The 20,461-nt window shown below is 43.4% G+C and overlaps 2 protein-coding genes across 7 annotated transcripts in view; one reads left to right on the top strand and one right to left on the bottom strand.

The window, feature by feature from the left end:
* Positions 1–1,537: 1,537 nt before the first annotated feature.
* fam210aa (family with sequence similarity 210 member Aa) lies at positions 1,538–4,511 on the bottom strand. 3 transcript variants are annotated; one of them, XM_041871937.2, is made up of 5 exons: positions 4,400–4,511; positions 3,831–3,865; positions 3,201–3,613; positions 2,527–2,638; positions 1,538–2,332 (listed from the first exon to the last, which is right to left on the bottom strand). In XM_041871937.2, exons 3-5 carry the CDS (start codon positions 3,584–3,586, stop codon positions 2,033–2,035), a joined length of 798 nt encoding a protein of 265 aa, XP_041727871.1. In that variant the 5' UTR covers positions 3,587–3,613; positions 3,831–3,865; positions 4,400–4,511; the 3' UTR covers positions 1,538–2,032. The 3 variants fall into 3 exon arrangements, with proteins under 3 accessions (XP_041727871.1, XP_041727873.1, XP_041727872.1); XM_041871939.2 differs by lacking the exon at positions 4,400–4,511 and adding an exon at positions 4,266–4,390; XM_041871938.2 differs by lacking the exon at positions 3,831–3,865.
* Positions 4,512–4,607: 96 nt separating this feature from the next.
* Positions 4,608–20,461, top strand: part of rnmt (RNA (guanine-7-) methyltransferase) — a 29,935-nt gene continuing 14,081 nt past the window's right edge. The window contains exons 1-8 of one of the 4 annotated variants that reach the window (XM_041871934.2): positions 4,608–4,828; positions 5,374–5,580; positions 5,818–5,944; positions 8,571–8,693; positions 14,496–14,611; positions 14,959–15,140; positions 17,366–17,530; positions 19,099–19,216. In XM_041871934.2, the coding sequence (XP_041727868.1) occupies positions 5,398–5,580; positions 5,818–5,944; positions 8,571–8,693; positions 14,496–14,611; positions 14,959–15,140; positions 17,366–17,530; positions 19,099–19,216 (1,014 nt within the window). In that variant the 5' untranslated portion in view covers positions 4,608–4,828; positions 5,374–5,397. The other 3 variants (XM_041871932.2, XM_041871936.1, XM_041871933.1) reach the window with 3 other exon arrangements.

Consider the following 20,461-nt stretch of genomic DNA (forward strand, 5'->3'; position numbering starts at 1 on the left):
AGAACACCTACTCAATCAAGGGTTTCTTTTTATTTGTACTATTTTTTAAGTTGTAGAAAAATAGTGAAGACATCAAAACTATGAATTAACACATATGGAATCATGTAGTATTTTTGGGTATATATTTTATATTTGAGATTCTTCAAATAGTCACCCTTTGCCTTGATGACAGCTTTGCACACTATTGGCATTCTCTTAACCAGCTTCACCTGGAATGCTTTTCCAACAGTCTTGAAGGAGTTCCCACATATGCTGAGCACTTGTTGGCTGCTTTTCCTTCAATCTGCGGTCCGACTCATCCCAAACCATCTCAATTTGGTTGAGGTCGGGGGATTGTGGAGGCCAGGTCATCTGATGCAGCACTCCATCACTCTCCTTCTTGGTGAAATAGCCCTTACACAGCCTGGAGGTGTGTTGGGTCATTGTCCTGTTGAAAAACAAATGATCGTCCCACTAAGCCCAAACCAGATGGGATGGCGTATCCCTGCAGAATGCTGTGGTAGCCATGCTGGTTAAGTGTGCCTTGAATTCTAAATAAATCACAGACAGTGTCACCAGCAAAGCACCCCCACACCATAACACCACCACCTCCATGCTTTACGGTGGGAAATACACATGCAGAGATCATCTGTTCACCCACACCGCGTCTCACAAAGACACGGCAGTTGGAACCAAAAATCTCAAATTTGGACTCCAGACCAAAGGACAAATTTCCACCGGTCTAATGTCCATTGCTCGTGTTTCTTGGCCCAAGCAAGTCTCTTCTTCTTATTGGTGTCCTTTAGTAGTGGTTTCGTTGCAGCAATTCAACCACGAAGGCTTGATTCACAGTCTCCTCTGAACAGTTGATGTTGAGATGTGTCTGTTACTTGAACTCTGTGAAGCATTTATTTGGGCTGCAATTTCTGAGGCTGGTAACTCGAATGAACTACTCTGGGTCTTCCATTCCTGTGGCGGTCCTCATGAGAGCCAGTTTCATCATAGCGCTTGATGGTTTTTGCGACTGCCCTTGAAGAAACTTCCAAAGTTCTTGAAATGTTCCGTATTGACTGACCTTCATGTCTTAAAGTAATGATGGACTGTCGTTTCTCTTTGCTTATTTGAGCTGTTCTTGCCATAATATGGACTTGGTCTTTTACCAAATAGGGCTATCTTCTGTATACCCCCCCTACCTTGTAACAACACAACTGATTGGCTCAAACACATTAATTGAAATGCATTCCTGGTGACTACCTCATGAAACTGGTTGAGAGAATGCCAAGAGTGTGCAAAGCTGTCATCAAGACAAAGGGTGGCTATTTGAAGAATCTCAAATATAAAAATATATTTTGATTTGTTGAACACTTTTTTTGGTTACTACATGATTCCATATGTGTTATTTCATAGTTTGGATGTCTTCACTATTATTCTGCAATGTAGAAAATAGTAAATATAAAGAAAAACCCTTGAATGAGTAGGTGTTCTAAATCATTTGACCGGTAGTGTATATTTGAATATTTCAGCAGATCTCACTGTGAATCTGTTTTCATTGGCAAGCTAATGGAGGACAAATACGTTTTAATATTTCAGATAAATCTCTCAGTATAACATTGTAAAAACAACAATAACCTTCTTGTAACATGAGCCAGTGTGAATGTTGTGGTTGTGACTGACTGCCTGGGGACCGTAACTGTCTAATAGTCTACATCTGCAGTGAACCAATTCAAAGCCCACTCCTCCACCACACATACCATGTTCTTCTGGAATCACTCCTTCATACAAATATTTCCCAGAAAATGTAGCACCCATTTTTCAACTTTTAACTCCATATAACTATTTTCCTCCTTACTTCCTGGATCCTTTGCTATTTGAGCAGGTGCAGCAGCCTACTATTTGCAGTCAAGCAGAGGTGAGAAGAGAAATGCTTTGATGTTATGAGTATGTGGTGTCTGATTAAATCAGTTTAGGGAAATGTGTCCAGCCATCCTTTTCAAGGGCTATAGTGGCCATATGAACATTTATTTAATTATATCCAGGAATTAACATATGATATCTACTCCGGCTTCTTTCTGAAAGACACTTTGTCTTTGGTCTCTTGGAGTTTCTCTGCCAACTTGTCCTTGTTATCCCCAATCCTCCCCGACAGACGATCTCTGGTCTCTTCCATCTTCTCTGACAACCTGTCCTTTGTCTCTTCCATCTTCTCAGAGAGGCGTTCCCTGGTCTCCTCCATCTTGTCCTGCAGGTACTCCTTAACAGGCGGTGGGGTGGTCATGTGACCATGTTTACGGAGGTACCTGATCGAGAGGGACGTCCCCCCTAATGTCACGGTGTACCTGGCTGGGGTGGCAATCTGACAATAAACAACATGGACATTGTGGTTAGTGTTAATGTGATTAGTATGATGTGTTAAGATTAATGTGGTGATTTAGCTCTGGACCAACACTCAAAATAATTGCCATTGTCCAACAAGCCAATCACAAACAGTCCAACAAGCCAATCACAAACAATTGCTGTCCAAACATGTAATGAGATGAGCATTCTTACCTTGTACATGGCATAGGCAGTCAGTGCATAGCCACTCTGGGAATGCTCCAACAGCTTAACAAGCTTCTCTGGGAATCCAACATACTCCAGAAACGGAACCACATTTACACCCCTAAATGGTTAATTTAATATGGTTAATTTTCTATGAACACATCAAGTCAGTCAAGTGTCAACAACTAAAATAATGACCATCACTGGGCCCATCCTAGTCTGAGCCTAACTAAAGCAGGCTTAATGGCAGCTCTTACTGCCAGGCCAGACAACCCTGATTGTTTAATCAGAATACTGTACATCTAAATGAGACTCAGTGGTGTCTGCCAGGCAGTAACCTCAGGTTGACCAGGGATGGAGAAAAGCCCATTATCACTAATGGCCATATGGAGAGGAGCAACAGAAACAGTCTCAGAATAACATCTCACATCTCACATGACCGTTTATGGGTTTTGTCTTTGCTCCTTCCTCTCATGTCAGGTTGCTAAATAATATCTTGATATCTGTACAACGTTACTCCTAACTTTCTGCATGGCAGCGTAGTAAAGAACTGTATGTTGTAATTAATAACTAATTCCTTATTATGTACTTTGTATTTCATGCTGCATTTTTGTGATACAGAGCTCCCTTGCAAAAGAGACATTGGGACTTCCCTGCATAGATAAATATTAAATAAAACTTACTGCATGGCAGCATAGTAAAAGGTCCCGAACCACATTGAGGAGGTAATGAGGTGAAGGGGGATCATCACCTTCCCATACTGCTTTAGAGTTCTCCTGAACCTCTGGACCAGACCAATGGACCGGTCCCCCATGATATCCTCCTGGCCTGGGTCAACATTGCTATGGCCCTCTTCTGTGGTGGGCTTACGGGGTGCTGTGGTCCACACTGCTCCTGATGTGCTCACCCAGCGTGGACTGAGACTGGGGCTGAGGCCAGGGTTCCTGAGGAAGTAGGAAGCCATCCGTGGACCCAAGATGGTGGACGGCTCGCAGGTAACTGGGCCCAGGAGCATGGAGCGCAGGGCAGCTGATTGCCACAAGGCTCTCTGGTTAAAGAGACGCTGCATCTTCTGACTTGCTGCTTAGTCCACCCTCTGTAGCAAAACAACACACTATATTATACACTTGGTTCCATTGAGCCTTTGTATTCACACGTTTTATTCAACAACATAGCAAAAACCAATCATTATTGATGTGATCAGAAAATAGTTGCATTGATTTCTACAGTGGATGACATTAACGCGACTACAGTGCAATACTTGGTGCACGTTGAATGTATAAAACAGTCATACAGAACAATGCCATAGCTACCTTAGAATAACGGTTCAGTAAAGTTGATCCAGTTGCTGAAATGGAAGATAACTAGCTTAATTGTGCTTATCTAGGATAACCATCCAACTCAATGTTCTATCACTCACTCACGGTCAATGAACTTCTATCTAGATATTCAACCACAATTTCATGTTGGAAGCTCGCTGGTCGCTACACAAAACAAATCAAAGCATGAATTGCATTAATAGTTTAAAGATGGGCAACACCTCGATCAGCCCAACAACGTTATTGAACCAATGTTGCATCATAAATTCTGCAGTCAAACTTTTCCATTATGTAATCAAATTGTCACCCTTTTTCTACTATTGCTTTCAAGTCTACACATACAATTTGATGCATACTTTGGATTTCACAGAACGCACTGCAAAGCAATACTGCAAGGCAAACGCAGCGTTCCATTGGAAGTGAATGTACCGTGAATCGCGATACGCACGTCGTTAGCCAGCTAGCCGGAGGGGTTAGTCAGCAACATCGCACAACGTTGATGGCGACACAAAATGTAAGCCACCTACAAAACGTAAACTTATCATATATCTAAAGGAACGTACTTGACAATCCGACATGGTATTTCGGTCTTTCCACCCAGGCTAAAATTGAGATTTGTCATTCAGCAGAAAATCCTCCCATGTCGCATAAATATTACGTCAATGATAGGCCCGCAAGGACTTGTGGGAAGAGTAGTGCAGATACACAGCCAAACACGCCATTGACGTTTATTGCGTTTTCTACTAAATTGAAAGCGTCACTTGATCACCAAAACAAAATTGAAAGCATGTTGATTTTCTTCAGATATTACATCGTGTTCCCCTATAGCGAATAGATAATGTAAAAAAAAAGTAATATTACATAATGGCTGTCAGTAATGAAAAAGCATCCATTCGTACTCCGTGCCAGTGGGTGGGGGGGATACTGTATATGTTGGTGTTGGAAACTACAAAATTACGACCGTCTCAGATGCATAATGGCGGAAAACTCAAGTGAGTGGGAACACTGTGGTTATTCCAATGTTATGTGGTGTTGTAGCTAAATGTACAGTGCCGTTTGTTAGCTAGCTTTTTTCATGTTTTCAACACGTTGAAATAATTACATTGTTCTTAATCTTTGCACCAAGCTACTTGTAAGTGTGTGTTTTATATGTGTGCATGTGACGCTATCCAGGATGAAATATTCTTAGCTAGCTAACGGTTAGCTTGCTACTGTAACTAGTTAACTAGCTGGTGCTAATTCCACTCAAACTGAGTACACACACATTGTTATTATTGATCTGTTTCCAGTTCAGGAGCTGCTAATCTCATATAGAAAACACAAACAGCGTTTATACTGTCTAGCTAGCTAAATAATTTAGATACATTTGAAAACTAAGTAACGTTAGCTAAGAAGATACATTTCACTAGCATATAGCTACCTAGTTCTGTGCAAGTAAATAACATATCTCTTGATTTTACAAATTATTTGCAGAAGTTTACAGAAGAAGTTGAACGTGCCATTGCTATCCTTTTGACAAAACTCTCTCCTGCCAAAGTTGACTCTTCTCTGACCAGTGGAGATGGCAGAGGTTGATCAGACTGTGGATCTGTCCAAGGCAGAGGCAGAGACAGAGACAGGAGAGGGTGGGAACGGGCATCTGTCTTCCAGTGCAGACCAAAACAGTGGGTCCAGTACAGGACAGAAGTCTACCACCAAGAGGAAGCATGAGGAGGAGGACGACAGCTCTCCAACTAAGAAACGGGTAAGAAATGGATGAATTAGAAAGGATCTGAACTGATTAATTAGAGAACTATTGAATGATAGATCAGTGAATCATCTCTCTTTCTCCCCCTGTCTCTCTTTCTCCCCCTGTCTCTACTTCTCCCCCTGTCTCTCTCCCCCTGTCTCTACTTCTCTCCCTCTCTCCCCCTGTCTCTACTTCTCCCCCTGTCTCTCTCTCCCCCTGTCTCTCCTTCTCTCCCCCCCTCCTATGTTCCAGCATGGTCATGGAGAAAAGGTGGCAACCCATTACAACCTGCTCCAGGAGACCGGCCTCGCTGCCAGGAGCCAGAGCAGAATATTCTACATGAGGAACTTCAACAACTGGCTTAAAAGTGTTCTAATTGGTAAGATTCTAATATCTATTGTTTACAGGAAACTCATTCAACAAATCTAGATGAAGTGTGGAAAAAGGACTGGGGGGCAAATATACTTCTCCCATGGGCAAAGAAACTCAAAAGTGGTGATGCTATTAATTTAAAACATTGTGATAAATAAAAAAGTATTCATTTTTCCAGTTTCATTTAAGGACCAAAGGATTGACAGCAGTTCCATATAGATTGCAAAATAGTTGGGAAGAGATTTTTGACGTATCGATTCCATGGCAAATGGTTTATGAACTGATACGTAAAACGATGCCGGATTCAAAACTTAGAATTTTTCAATTTAAATTATTAGACAAAATTCTTGCAACCAATAGAATGTTATTTATATGGGGGATACAATCTTCCCAGCTCTGCATATTTTGCTGCGAAGAGACAATCATTAGATAATTTGTTTTGGTTCTGTCCATTTGTAGCTTGTTTTTGGTCACAGGTCCAGGAATGGCTGAAGGATTGCAATATTTACCTGGAGCTAACCCTGCAGATAGCACTACTGGGTGATCTGAAAAGTCATAGTCAATCGATCAATAATATAATAATACTTTTAGCAAAAATGTTTATTTTCAATTTACAATCTGTAGAAACAATGAGAATAGAAAGGTTCAGAACTTTTGTGAAACATCACAGTACAGTTGAACAATATATGGCAAATAGAAATCCAATATGGATGGTGTTAAGAGATAGATGGGAGGGGTTGAATGGAGCTGAAGGTTGGGACTAAAACAACTAATAACAACAAAATAACTAATTTAAAACATACTGTGTCCATAATAAGTATATACAGTGGGGAGAACAAGTATTTGATACACTGCCGATTTTGCAGGTTTTCCTACTTACAAAGCATGTAGAGGTCTGTAATTTTTATCAGAGGTACACTTCAACTGTGAGAGACGGAATCTAAAACAAAAATCCAGAAAATCACATTGTATGATTTTTAAGTAATTCATTTGCATTTTTTGCATGACATAAGTATTTGATCACCTACCAACCAGTAAGAATTCCGGCTCTCACAGACCTGTTAGTTTTTCTTTAAGAAACCCTCCTGTTCTCCACTCATTACCTGTATTAACTGCACCTGTTTGAACTCGTTACCTGTAACCTCTCCACAATGGCCAAGACCAGAGAGCTGTGTAAGGACATCAGGGATACAATTGTAGACCTGCACAAGGCTGGGATGGGCTACAGGACAATAGGCAAGCAGCCTGGTGAGAAGGCAACAACTGTTGGTGCAATTATTAGAAAATGGAAGAAGTTCAAGATGACGGTCAATCACCTCGGTCTGGGGCTCCATGCAATATCTCACCTCATGGGGCATCAATGATCATGAGGAAGGTGAGGGATCAGCCCAGAACTACACAGCAGGACCTGGTCAATGACCTGAAGAGAGCTGGGACCACAGTCTCAAAGAAAACCATTAGTAACACACTACACCGTCATGGATTAAAATCCTGCAGCGCACGCAAGGTCCTCCTGCTCAAGCCAGCGCATGTCCAGGCCTGTCTGAAGTTTGCCAATGACCATCTGGATGATCCAGAGGAGGAATGGGAGAAGGTCATGTGATCTGATGAGACAAAAATAGAGCTTTTTGGTCTAAACTCCACTCGCCGTATTTGGAGGAAGAAGAAGGATGAGTACAACCCCAAGAACACCATCCCAACCGTGAAGCATGGAGGTGGAAACATCATTCTTTGGGGATGCTTTTCTGCAAAGTGGACAGGACGACTGCACCGTATTGAGGGGAGGATGGATGGGGCCATGTATCGCGAGATCTTGGCCAACAACCTCCTTCCCTCAGTAAGAGCATTGAAGATGGGTCGTGGCTGGGTCTTCCAGCATGACAACGACCCGAAACACACAGCCAGGGCAACTAAGGAGTGGCTCCGTAAGAAGCATCTCAAGGTCCTGGAGTGGCCTAGCCAGTCTCCAGACCTGAACCCAATAGAACGTCTTTGGAGGGAGCTGAAAGTCCGTATTGCCCAGCGACAGCCACGAAACCTGAAGGATCTGGAGAAAGTCTGTATGGACAAGTGGGCCAAAATCCCTGCTGCAGTGTGTGCAAACCTGGTCAAGACCTACAGGAAACGTATGATCTCTGTAATTGCAAACAAAGGTTTCTGTACCAAATATTAAGTTCTGCTTTTCTGATGTATCAAATACTTATGTCATGCAATAAAATGCAAATTCATTACTTAAAAATCATACAATGTGATTTTCTGGATTTTTGTTTTAGATTCCGTCTCTCACAGTTGAAGTGTACCTGTGATAAAAATTACAGACCTCTACATGCTTTGTAAGTAGGAAAACCTGCAAAATCGGCAGTGTATCAAATACTTGTTCTCCCCACTGAATGTATGCGAAAAAATAATTCAGATTCTAAACTACTATTAAAAATGTTCCCACTGCTCTGATTGGACTACAGTAGATTCCTCAGAGCAGTCTGTTGGACCATCTGAGCTGGAGGTCAGCAATGCTTTGCCTAATATTGTTTCACTGCTTTGCTGTGAATTCAATGCACTCCGTTAGCCTTTATTCTTTGTGCTCTAGATATCTTGTTCTATCTGTAAACTAGAGGTCCCTCCCGTCCTCCCAGGTGAGGTCCTGGACACGGTGCGTCAGAGCCGCAGAGAGCTGTCTGTTCTGGACCTGGGCTGTGGGAAAGGTGGAGACCTGCTCAAGTGGAGGAAAGGACACATCAGCCGGCTGGTCTGTGTAGGTAGGTACAGGACAATATGTTGCTCTTTTTTCTTCTGTCTGAGTAGCAGTCCGCATGATCACAACAAGCTTGTTCCTAACCACATCTAGGATCTTTCTCAGTCTTCCCTCGATTGCTTTTGTCCTCTCCTCGCTGATGTTCTGAGCAGTAGGAAGAGAGAGGACATGAGAAACCTCTCCTCGCTGATGTTCTGAGCAGTAGGAAGAGAGAGGACATGAGAAACCACCTCGCTGATGTTCTGAGCAGTAGGAAGAGAGGACATGAGAAACCTCCTCGCTGATGTTCTGAGCAGTAGGAAGAGAGGACATGAGAAACCTCTCCTCGCTGATGTTCTGAGCAGTAGGAAGAGAGGACATGAGAAACCTCTCCTCGCTGATGTTCTGAGCAGTAGGAAGAGAGAGAGGACATGAGAAACCTCTCCTCGCTGATGTTCTGAGCAGTAGGAAGAGAGAGAGGACATGAGAAACCTCCTCGCTGATGTTCTGAGCAGTAGGAAGAGAGAGGACATGAGAAACCACCTCGCTGATGTTCTGAGCAGTAGGAAGAGAGGACATGAGAAACCTCCTCGCTGATGTTCTGAGCAGTAGGAAGAGAGAGGACATGAGAAACCTCCTCGCTGATGTTCTGAGCAGTAGGAAGAGAGAGAGGACATGAGAAACCTCCTCGCTGATGTTCTGAGCAGTAGGAAGAGAGAGAGGACATGAGAAACCTCTCCTCGCTGATGTTCTGAGCAGTAGGAAGAGAGAGAGGACATGAGAAACCTCCTCGCTGATGTTCTGAGCAGTAGGAAGAGAGGACATGAGAAACCTCCTCGCTGATGTTCTGAGCAGTAGGAAGAGAGAGGACATGAGAAACCTCCTCGCTGATGTTCTGAGCAGTAGGAAGAGAGGACATGAGAAACCTCTCCTCGCTGATGTTCTGAGCAGTAGGAAGAGAGAGAGGACATGAGAAACCTCTCCTCGCGGATGTTCTGAGCAGTAGGAAGAGAGGACATGAGAAACCTCTCCTCGCTGATGTTCTGAGCAGTAGGAAGAGAGAGAGGACATGAGAAACCTCCTCGCTGATGTTCTGAGCAGTAGGAAGAGAGAGAGGACATGAGAAACCTCCTCGCTGATGTTCTGAGCAGTAGGAAGAGAGAGAGGACATGAGAAACCTCCTCGCTGATGTTCTGAGCAGTAGGAAGGGAGAGGACATGAGAAACCTCCTCGCTGATGTTCTGAGCAGTAGGAAGAGAGGACATGAGAAACCTCCTCGCTGATGTTCTGAGCAGTAGGAAGAGAGAGGACATGAGAAACCTCCTCGCTGATGTTCTGAGCAGTAGGAAGAGAGGACATGAGAAACCTCCTCGCTGATGTTCTGAGCAGTAGGAAGAGAGGACATGAGAAACCTCCTCGCTGATGTTCTGAGCAGTAGGAAGAGAGAGGACATGAGAAACCTCCTCGCTGATGTTCTGAGCAGTAGGAAGAGAGGACATGAGAAACCTCCTCGCTGATGTTCTGAGCAGTAGGAAGAGAGGACATGAGAAACCTCCTCGCTGATGTTCTGAGCAGTAGGAAGAGAGGACATGAGAAACCTCCTCGCTGATGTTCTGAGCAGTAGGAAGAGAGAGAGGACATGAGAACTCTCCTCGCTGATGTTCTGAGCAGTAGATAGAGAGAGAGGACATGAGAACTCTCCTCGCTGATGTTCTGAGCAGTAGGAAGAGAGAGAGGACATGAGAAACCTCTCCTCGCTGATGTTCTGAGCAGTAGGAAGAGAGAGAGGACATGAGAAACCTCCTCGCTGATGTTCTGAGCAGTAGGAAGAGAGAGAGGACATGAGAACTCTCCTCGCTGATGTTCTGAGCAGTAGGAAGAGAGAGGACATGAGAAACCTCCTCGCTGATGTTCTGAGCAGTAGGAAGAGAGAGGACATGAGAAACCTCTCCTCGCTGATGTTCTGAGCAGTAGGAAGAGAGAGAGGACATGAGAAACCTCTCCTCGCGGATGTTCTGAGCAGTAGGAAGAGAGAGGACATGAGAAACCTCTCCTCGCTGATGTTCTGAGCAGTAGGAAGAGAGGACATGAGAAACCTCCTCGCTGATGTTCTGAGCAGTAGGAAGAGAGAGAGGACATGAGAAACCTCCTCGCTGATGTTCTGAGCAGTAGGAAGAGAGAGAGGACATGAGAACTCTCCTCGCTGATGTTCTGAGCAGTAGGAAGAGAGAGGACATGAGAAACCTCTCCTCGCTGATGTTCTGAGCAGTAGGAAGAGAGGACATGAGAAACCTCCTCGCTGATGTTCTGAGCAGTAGGAAGAGAGAGGACATGAGAAACCTCCTCGCTGATGTTCTGAGCAGTAGGAAGAGAGAGGACATGAGAAACCTCTCCTCGCTGATGTTCTGAGCAGTAGGAAGAGAGAGAGGACATGAGAAACCTCCTCGCTGATGTTCTGAGCAGTAGGAAGAGAGGACATGAGAAACCTCCTCGCTGATGTTCTGAGCAGTAGGAAGAGAGGACATGAGAAATGGGGGAAGGCCTGTTGAAAAGAAGCCTTGAGGTGCAGTACAGTTTAGTTTTCATATGTTGTCTTGTGTTGACAGACATAGCAGCTGTGTTGTTTACCATGTTGTCAGACATAGCAGCTGTGTTGTTGTTTAAATGTTGTCAGACATAGCAGCTGTGTTGTTGTTTACCATGTTGTCCTGTTGATAGACATAGCAGCTGTGTTGTTTACCATGTTGTCCTGTTGATAGACATAGCAGCTGTGTTGTTGTTTACCATGTTGACAGACATAGCAGCTATGTTGTTGTTTACCATGTTGTCCTGTTGACAGACATAGCAGCTGTGTTGTTGTTTACCATGTTGTCAGACATAGCAGCTGTGTTGTTGTTTACCATGTTGACAGACATAGCAGCTATGTTGTTGTTTACCATGTTGTCCTGTTGATAGACATAGCAGCTGTGTTGTTGTTTAAATGTTGTCAGACATAGCAGCTGTGTTGTTGTTTAAATGTTGTCAGACATAGCAGCTGTGTTGTTGTTTACCATGTTGTCATGTTGATAGACATAGCAGCTGTGTTGTTGTTTACCATGTTGTCCTGTTGACAGACATAGCAGCTGTGTTGTTGTTTATCATGTTGTCCTGTTGATAGACATAGCAGCTGTGTTGTTGTTTACCATGTTGTCCTATTGATAGACATAGCAGCTGTGTTGTTGTTTACCATGTTGTCCTGTTGATAGACATAGCAGCTGTGTTGTTGTTTACCATGTTGTCCTGTTGATAGACATAGCAGCTGTGTTGTTCTTTACCATGTTGTCAGACATAGCAGCTGTGTTGTTGTTTACCATGTTGTCCTGTTGATAGACATAGCAGCTGTGTTGTTGTTTACCATGTTGTCAGACATAGCAGCTGTGTTGTTGTTTACCATGTTGTCCTGTTGATAGACATAGCAGCTGTGTTGTTGTTTACATGTTGTCAGACATAGCTGTGTTGTTGTTTACATGTTGTCAGACATAGCAGCTGTGTTGTTGTTTACATGTTGTCAGACATATCAGCTGTGTTGTTGTTTACCATGTTGTCAGACATAGCAGCTGTGTTGTTGTTTAAATGTTGTCAGACATAGCAGCTGTGTTGTTGTTTATCATGTTGTCCTGTTGATAGACATAGCAGCTGTGTTGTTTACCATGTTGTCCTGTTGATAGACATAGCAGCTGTGTTGTTGTTTACCATGTTGTCATGTTGATAGACATAGCAGCTGTGTTGTTGTTTACCATGTTGTCCTGTTGATAGACATAGAAGCTGTGTTGTTGTTTACCATGTTGTCCTGTTGATAGACATAGCAGCTGTGTTGTTGTTTACCATGTTGTCCTGTTGATAGACATAGCAGCTGTGTTGTTGTTTACCATGTTGTCCTGTTGATAGACATAACAGCTGTGTTGTTGTTTACCATGTTGTCCTGTTGACAGACATAGCAGCTGTGTTGTTGTTTACCATGTTGTCCTGTTGATAGACATAGCAGCTGTGTTGTTGTTTACCATGTTGTCAGACATAGCAGCTGTGTTGTTGTTTACCATGTTTTCATGTTGATAGACATAGCAGCTGTGTTGTTGTTTACCATGTTGTCCTGTTGACAGACATAGCAGCTGTGTTGTTGTTTACCATGTCGTCCTGTTGATAGACATAGCAGCTGTGTTGTTGTTTACCATGTTGTCAGACATAGCAGCTGTGTTGTTGTTTACCATGTTTTCATGTTGATAGACATAGCAGCTGTGTTGTTGTTTACCATGTTGTCAGACATAGCAGCTGTGTTGTTGTTTACATGTTGTCCTGTTGACATACATAGCAGCTGTGTTGTTGTTTACCATGTTGTCCTGTTGAAAGACATAGCAGCTGTGTTGTTGTTAACCATGTTGTCCTGTTGACATACATAGCAGCTGTGTTGTTGTTTACCATGTTGTCCTGTTGACATACATAGCAGCTGTGTTGTTGTTTACCATGTTGTCCTGTTGAAAGACATAGCAGCTGTGTTGTTGTTAACCATGTTGTCCTGTTGACATGCATAGCAGCTGTGTTGTTGTTTACCATGTTGTCCTGTTGACATGCATAGCAGCTGTGTTGTTGTTAACCATGTTGTCCTGTTGACATGCATAGCAGCTGTGTTGTTGTTAACCATGTTGTCCTGTTGACATGCATAGCAGCTGTGTTGTTGTTTACCATGTTGTCCTGTTGGTAGACATAGCAGCTGTGTTGTTTACATGTTGTCAGACATAGCTGTGTTGTTGTTTACATGTTGTCAGACATAGCAGCTGTGTTGTTGTTTACATGTTGTCAGACATAGCAGCTGTGTTGTTGTTTATCATGTTGTCCTGTTGATAGACATAGCAGCTGTGTTGTTTACCATGTTGTCCTGTTGATAGACATAGCAGCTGTGTTGTTGTTTACATGTTGTCAGACATAGCAGCTGTGTTGTTGTTTACCATGTTGTCAGACATAGCAGCTGTGTTGTTGTTTACATGTTGTCAGACATAGCAGCTGTGTTGTTGTTTACATGTTGTCAGACATAGCAGCTGTGTTGTTGTTTACCATGTTGTCAGACATAGCAGCTGTGTTGTTGTCATGTTGACAGACATAGCAGCTGTGTTGTTGTTTACCATGTTGTCTTGTGTTGACAGACATAGCAGCTGTGTTGTTGTTTACCATGTTGTCTTGTGTTGACAGACATAGCAGCTGTGTTGTTGTTTACCATGTTGTCAGACATAGCAGCTGTGTTGTTGTTTACCATGTTGACAGACATAGCAGCTGTGTTGTTGTTTATCATGTTGTCCTGTTGATAGACATAGCAGCTGTGTTGTTGTTTACCATGTTGTCCTGTTGATAGACATAGCAGCTGTGTTGTTGTTTACCATGTTGTCCTGTTGATAGACATAGCAGCTGTGTTGTTGTTTACCATGTTGTCTTGTGTTGACAGACATAGCAGCTGTGTTGTTGTTTACCATGTTGTCAGACATAGCAGCTGTGTTGTTGTCCTGTTGACAGACATAGCAGCTGTGTTGTTGTTTACCATGTTGTCAGACATAGCAGCTGTGTTGTTGTCCTGTTGATAGACATAGCAGCTGTGTTGTTGTTTACCATGTTGTCTTGTGTTGACAGACATAGCAGCTGTGTTGTTTACCATGTTGTCTTGTGTTGACAGACATAGCAGCTGTGTTGTTTACCATGTTGTCTTGTGTTGATAGACATAGCAGCTGTGTTGTTTACCATGTTGTCTTGTGTTGACAGACATAGCAGCTGTGTTGTTTACCATTTTGTCTTGTGTTGACAGACATAGCAGCAGTATCGGTGGATCAGTGCCAGGTTCGTTATGAGGATATGAGGAAGAGGGGTCATCCTAACGAACGTATCTTCTCTGCAGAGTTCATCACAGCTGACTGCACCAAGGTACACCCAGTCTCTACACATACAGCATGAAGACGCCCCCCCCCCCTGTCTCTACACATACAGCATGAAGACGCCCCCCCTGTCTCTACACATACAGCATGAAGACGCCCCCCTGTCTCTACACATACAGCATGAAGACGCCCCCCTCTGTCTCTACACATACAGCATGAAGTGGTCATTTGTTTTGGTCTGTAAAAATTAGAACATCAGAATATCACAATGTTCTGTGTGCAGAAATAGAAATGTGTTACAGAGTCACCATGTCACATTACTTTCATTAACATTCTTCCAACCTCTCAATACCTTCAACGTAGCAGCTGTGATGTTGTGTTCCGCTCTGCCTTCAGGAGCTGCTGACAGACAAGCTGAAGGATCCAGAGATGCAGTTTGATGTGACCAGCTGTCAGTTTGTCTACCATTACTCCTTTGAGACACAGCAGCAGGCGGATCTGATGTTGAAGAACGCCTGTGAGCAGCTGAGACCAGGAGGATACTTCATAGGCACCACACCAGACGCATATGAACTGGTGTAAGTAGATACTTCATAGTCACCAGACATATGAACTGGTGTAAGTAGATACTTCATAGTCACCAGACATATGAACTGGTGTAAGTAGATACTTCATAGTCACCAGACATATGAACTGGTGTAAGTAGATACTTCATAGTCACCAGACGCATATGAACTGGTGTAAGTAGATACTTCATAGTCACCAGACATATGAACTGGTGTAAGTAGATACTTCATAGTCACCAGACATATGAACTGGTGTAAGTAGATACTTCATAGTCACCAGACGCATATGAACTGGTGTAAGTAGATACTTCATAGTCACCAGACATATGAACTGGTGTAAGTAGATACTTCATAGTCACCAGACATATGAACTGGTGTAAGTAGATACTTCATAGTCACCAGACATATGAACTGGTGTAAGTAGATACTTTATAGTCACCTCCAATCATCATCCAAGACAAATGGGTTTCCATCACATTTTCAACTCTACTAAACAATGTGCGTTATATAGCGAGTGTGCCAACAGTTTGTGCCAACATCTGGCGGATAGTGTGGGAAGGCTACCTACATGATATTATGGACCTGCTGGTCTGATGGTTACTGTCAGTGGCTTGATGACATGATATCTACATTTTACATTACATTTTAGTCATTTAGCAGACGCTCTTATCCAGAGCGACTTACAGGAGTAATTAGGGTTAAGTGCCTTGCTCAAGGGCACATCGACAGATTTTTCACCTAGTCGGCTTGGGGATTAGAATCAGCGACCTTTCGGTTACTGGCACAACGCTCTTACCCACTAAGCTACCTGCTGGTCTGATGGTTACTGTCAGTGGCTTGATGACATGATATCTACCTGATGGTTACTGTCAGTGGCTTGACGACATGATATCTACCTGCTGGTCTGATGGTTACTGTCAGTGGCTTGATGACATGATATCTACCTGCTGGTCTGATGGTTACTGTCAGTGGCTTGACGACATGATATCTACCTGCTGGTCTGATGGTTACTGTCAGTGGCTTGACGACATGATATCTACCTGCTGGTCTGATGGTTACTGTCAGTGGCTTGACGACATGATATCTACCTGCTGGTCTGATGGTTACTGTCAGTGGCTTGATGACATGATATCTACCTGCTGGTCTGATGGTTACTGTCAGTGGCTTGATGACATGATATCTACCTGCTGGTCTGATGGTTACTGTCAGTGGCTTGATGACATGATATCTACCTGCTGGTCTGATGGTTACTGTCAGTGGCTTGATGACATGATATCTACCTGCTGGTCTGATGGTTACTGTCAGTGGCTTGACGACATGATATCTACCTGATGGTTACTGTCAGTGGCTTGACGACATGATATCTACCTGCTGGTCTGATGGTTACTGTCAGTGGCTTGATGACATGATATCTACCTGCTGGTCTGATGGTTACTGTCAGTGGCTTGACGACATGATATCTACCTGCTGGTCTGATGGTTACTGTCAGTGGCTTGATGACATGATATCTACCTGCTGGTCTGATGGTTACTGTCAGTGGCTTGATGACATGATATCTACCTGATGGTTACTGTCAGTGGCTTGACGACATGATATCTACCTGCTGGTCTGATGGCTACTGTCAGTGGCTTGATGACATGATATCTACCTGCTGGTCTGATGGTTACTGTCAGTGGCTTGACGACATGATATCTACCTGCTGGTCTGATGGTTACTGTCAGTGGCTTGATGACATGATATCTACCTGCTGGTCTGATGGTTACTGTCAGTGGCTTGATGACATGATATCTACCTGCTGGTCTGATGGTTACTGTCAGTGGCTTGACGACATGATATCTACCTGCTGGTCTGATGGTTACTGTCAGTGGCTTGATGACATGATATCTACCTGCTGGTCTGATGGTTACTGTCAGTGGCTTGACGACATGATATCTACCTGCTGGTCTGATGGTTACTGTCAGTGGCTTGATGACATGATATCTACCTGCTGGTCTGATGGTTACTGTCAGTGGCTTGATGACATGATATCTAACTGCTGGTCTGATGGTTACTCTCAGTGGCTTGACGACATGATATCTACCTGCTGGTCTGATGGTTACTGTCAGTGGCTTGACGACATGATATCTACCTGCTGGTCTGATGGTTACTGTCAGTGGCTTGACGACATGATATCTACCTGATGGTTACTGTCAGTGGCTTGACGACATGATATCTACCTGTGCTCTGTTCCTCTTCAGGAAGCGTGTGGAAGCCATAGACTCCAACTCCTTTGGTAACGAGGTGTTCAGCGTGACGTTTCAGAAGAAGGGCCATTACCCTCTGTTCGGCTGTCAGTATGACTTTAATCTGGAGGGGGTGGTCAATGTCCCAGAGTTCCTGGTTTATTTCCCCCTGTTTGAAGAGTAAGTGTTACCAGAGTAAGGGTTATCAGAGTAAGGGTTACCAGAGTAAGGGTTACCAGAGTAAGGGTTACCAGAGGAAGGGTTACCAGAGGAAGGGTTACCAGAGTAAGGGTTATCAGAGGAAGGGTTACCAGAGTAAGGGTTATCAGAGTAAGGGTTATCAGAGTAAGGGTTATCAGAGTAAGGGTTACCAGAGTAAGGGTTACCAGAGTAAGGGTTACCAGAGTAAGGGTTATCAGAGTAAGGGTTACCAGAGTAAGGGTTACCAGAGTAAGTGTTATGACATGTTGGTCAAGTGAATCCACCTGCTTGTGGAAATGGAAGTAGATGTCATTACCAGGGGTTGGAAGTGAAATTAATTTCCAATCGTTTCATTCTGAACAGAACCACTATTTTTTTCGTTCCATTCCACTGTTCCGACCAGCAAAATAAAGTTCTGAACTGGTTCGAACCCCCCCAAAAAAAGTACTGGTTTATATGATTATTTTCTGTTCCTTTTTTACATTTAGCTCATTAAATGACTTCACCAATCAGTGCTGACAGAGCAGGCAGGCTGGTTGGTTACATGAGTGATGGACAGAAGTGTAGCCAATGGCACAAGGTGCGACTGAAACTTTGCGGATGGGGAGAGAGCGAGAGCGTGTTGAGGAGGAGGCTTGAAGCGCTGGGCATCTTGTTATGACAAGCATTATCTGAATTAGGTCCACAGAATTATAACTAGGAGGAGCGGCTTCTATGGAGGAACGTTGAATGTCCTTTGAACTAGCAAGCTTGTTTGTGCAGAGCGGCACCAGAATTAAAAACACGTCTTACCTTTTTGTAGTTAATAAATCCAACGTGAAACGTGATAACAAGGCTATAGTAACTTTAACTAGCATTGAAAAAGTTAATCCATTCTTCTCTAGCTAATTAACAATCTCGCTCTCCCTAATTTCTGAATCACGCTTGTAACGTCAGTACAGAAGCCTCTGCTTCAGAGGGGGAGGAAGCCTGAACACACACTGGTAAAGATGTTCAGCTGACAGACACTGGAATACGTTTCTGACTGAGACAATGAGGGGTTTGCATAGGCGCTTTGTTGCGTTTTTGTTGTTGTTGTGGGACTAGAAAGAAATGCATGGAATGTAAAATAACGTTATTAACAGGTTCCCATGCTTTCGAAGTAACGGTCTGGTTCACTTCCATTCCAGTTTCCATTTCAGTTCCTTGAATCTTTTTTTCTTTCGGTTCTGTTCCCTGAACCGGTTCCAACCCCTGGCATAACATTTGTTTTCAACCTTTGAACTGTCTTGACTTGGTATTTTAGTCATATTGTAATATTAGAAGATACCAGAAGGTGGTGGACAGGGATTACATGGAATCAGTAATGCGTCTGGCAAAACTTTACCTCACAAACAGAATGGTTTCATTGATAACGTCTTTGTATTTAAAGGTAAATACATTTTTATAGTTTTTAAATATTTTGATCCCAAGGTGAAATGTCACCAATGTCTCAGATTCAGTTTCTTATAAATATACTTTATATTAGTCTCTTACCAGAGAGCTGAGCTAGTGTTTTCTATTGACAGGATGGCCAAGAAGTACAACATGCGTCTGGTGTTTAAGAAGACGTTCTCCCAGTTCTTTGAGGAGCACATAAAGAACAACCAGCACAAGATGTTGATGCAGAGGATGCAAGCACTGGAGGTGGGGATCAATACACACTACCGTTCAACAGTGGGGATCAATACACCCTACCGTTCAACAGTGGAACAGTTTGGGGATCAATACACACTACCGTTCAACGGTGGGGATCAATACACACTACCGTTCAACAGTGGGGATCAATACACCCTACCGTTCAACAGTTTGGGGATCAATACACCCTACCGTTCAACGGTGGGGATCAATACACACTACCGTTCAACAGTGGGGATCAATACACCCTACCGTTCAACAGTTTGGGGATCAATACACCCTACCGTTCAACAGTGGGGATCAATACACCCTACCGTTCAACGGTGGGGATCAATACACACTACCGTTCAACAGTTTGGGGATCAATACACCCTACCGTTCAACAGTTTGGGGATCAATACACCCTACCGTTCAACAGTGGGGATCAATACACACTACCGTTCAACAGTGGGGATCAATACACCCTACCGTTCAACAGTTTGGGGATCAATACACCCTACCGTTCAACAGTTTGGGGATCAATACACACTACCGTTCAACAGTGGAACAGTTTGGGGATCAATACACACTACCGTTCAACGGTGGGGATCAATACACACTACCGTTCAACAGTTTGGGGATCAATACACACTACCGTTCAACAGTTTGGGGATCAATACACACTACCGTTCAACAGTTTGGGGTCACTTAGAAATGGCCTTGTTTTCGAAAAGAAAAGCCATTTTTTTTGTCCATTTAAAATAACATAAAATGGATCAGAAATACAGTGTAGACATTGTTAATGTTGTAAATTGCTATTGTAGCTGGAAACGGCTGATTGTTAATGGAATATCTACATAGGCGTACAGAGGCCCATTATCAGCAACCATCAGTCCTCTGTTCCAATGGCACGTTGTGTTTGGTAATCCAAGTTGATCATTTTAAAAGGCTAATTGATCATTAGGAAACCCTTTTGCAATTATGTTAGCACAGATAAAAACTGTTGTGCTGATTTAAAGAAGCAATAAAACTGGCCTTCTTGAGACTAGTTGAGTATCTGGAGCATCAGCAATTGTGGGTTCGATTACAGGCTCAAAATGGCCAGAAACAAAGAACTTTCTTCTGAAACTCGTCAGTCTATTCTTGTTCTGAGAAATGAAGGCTATTCCATGCGAGAAATTGCCAAGAACCTGAAGATCTCGTACAACGCTGTGTACTACTCCCTTCACAGAACAGCGCAAACTGGCTCTAACCAGAATAGAAAGAGGAGTGGGA

This window comes from Coregonus clupeaformis, unplaced genomic scaffold (assembly GCF_020615455.1).
Source record: "Coregonus clupeaformis isolate EN_2021a unplaced genomic scaffold, ASM2061545v1 scaf0187, whole genome shotgun sequence".
In the NCBI taxonomy this organism is placed as follows: domain Eukaryota; kingdom Metazoa; phylum Chordata; class Actinopteri; order Salmoniformes; family Salmonidae; genus Coregonus; species Coregonus clupeaformis.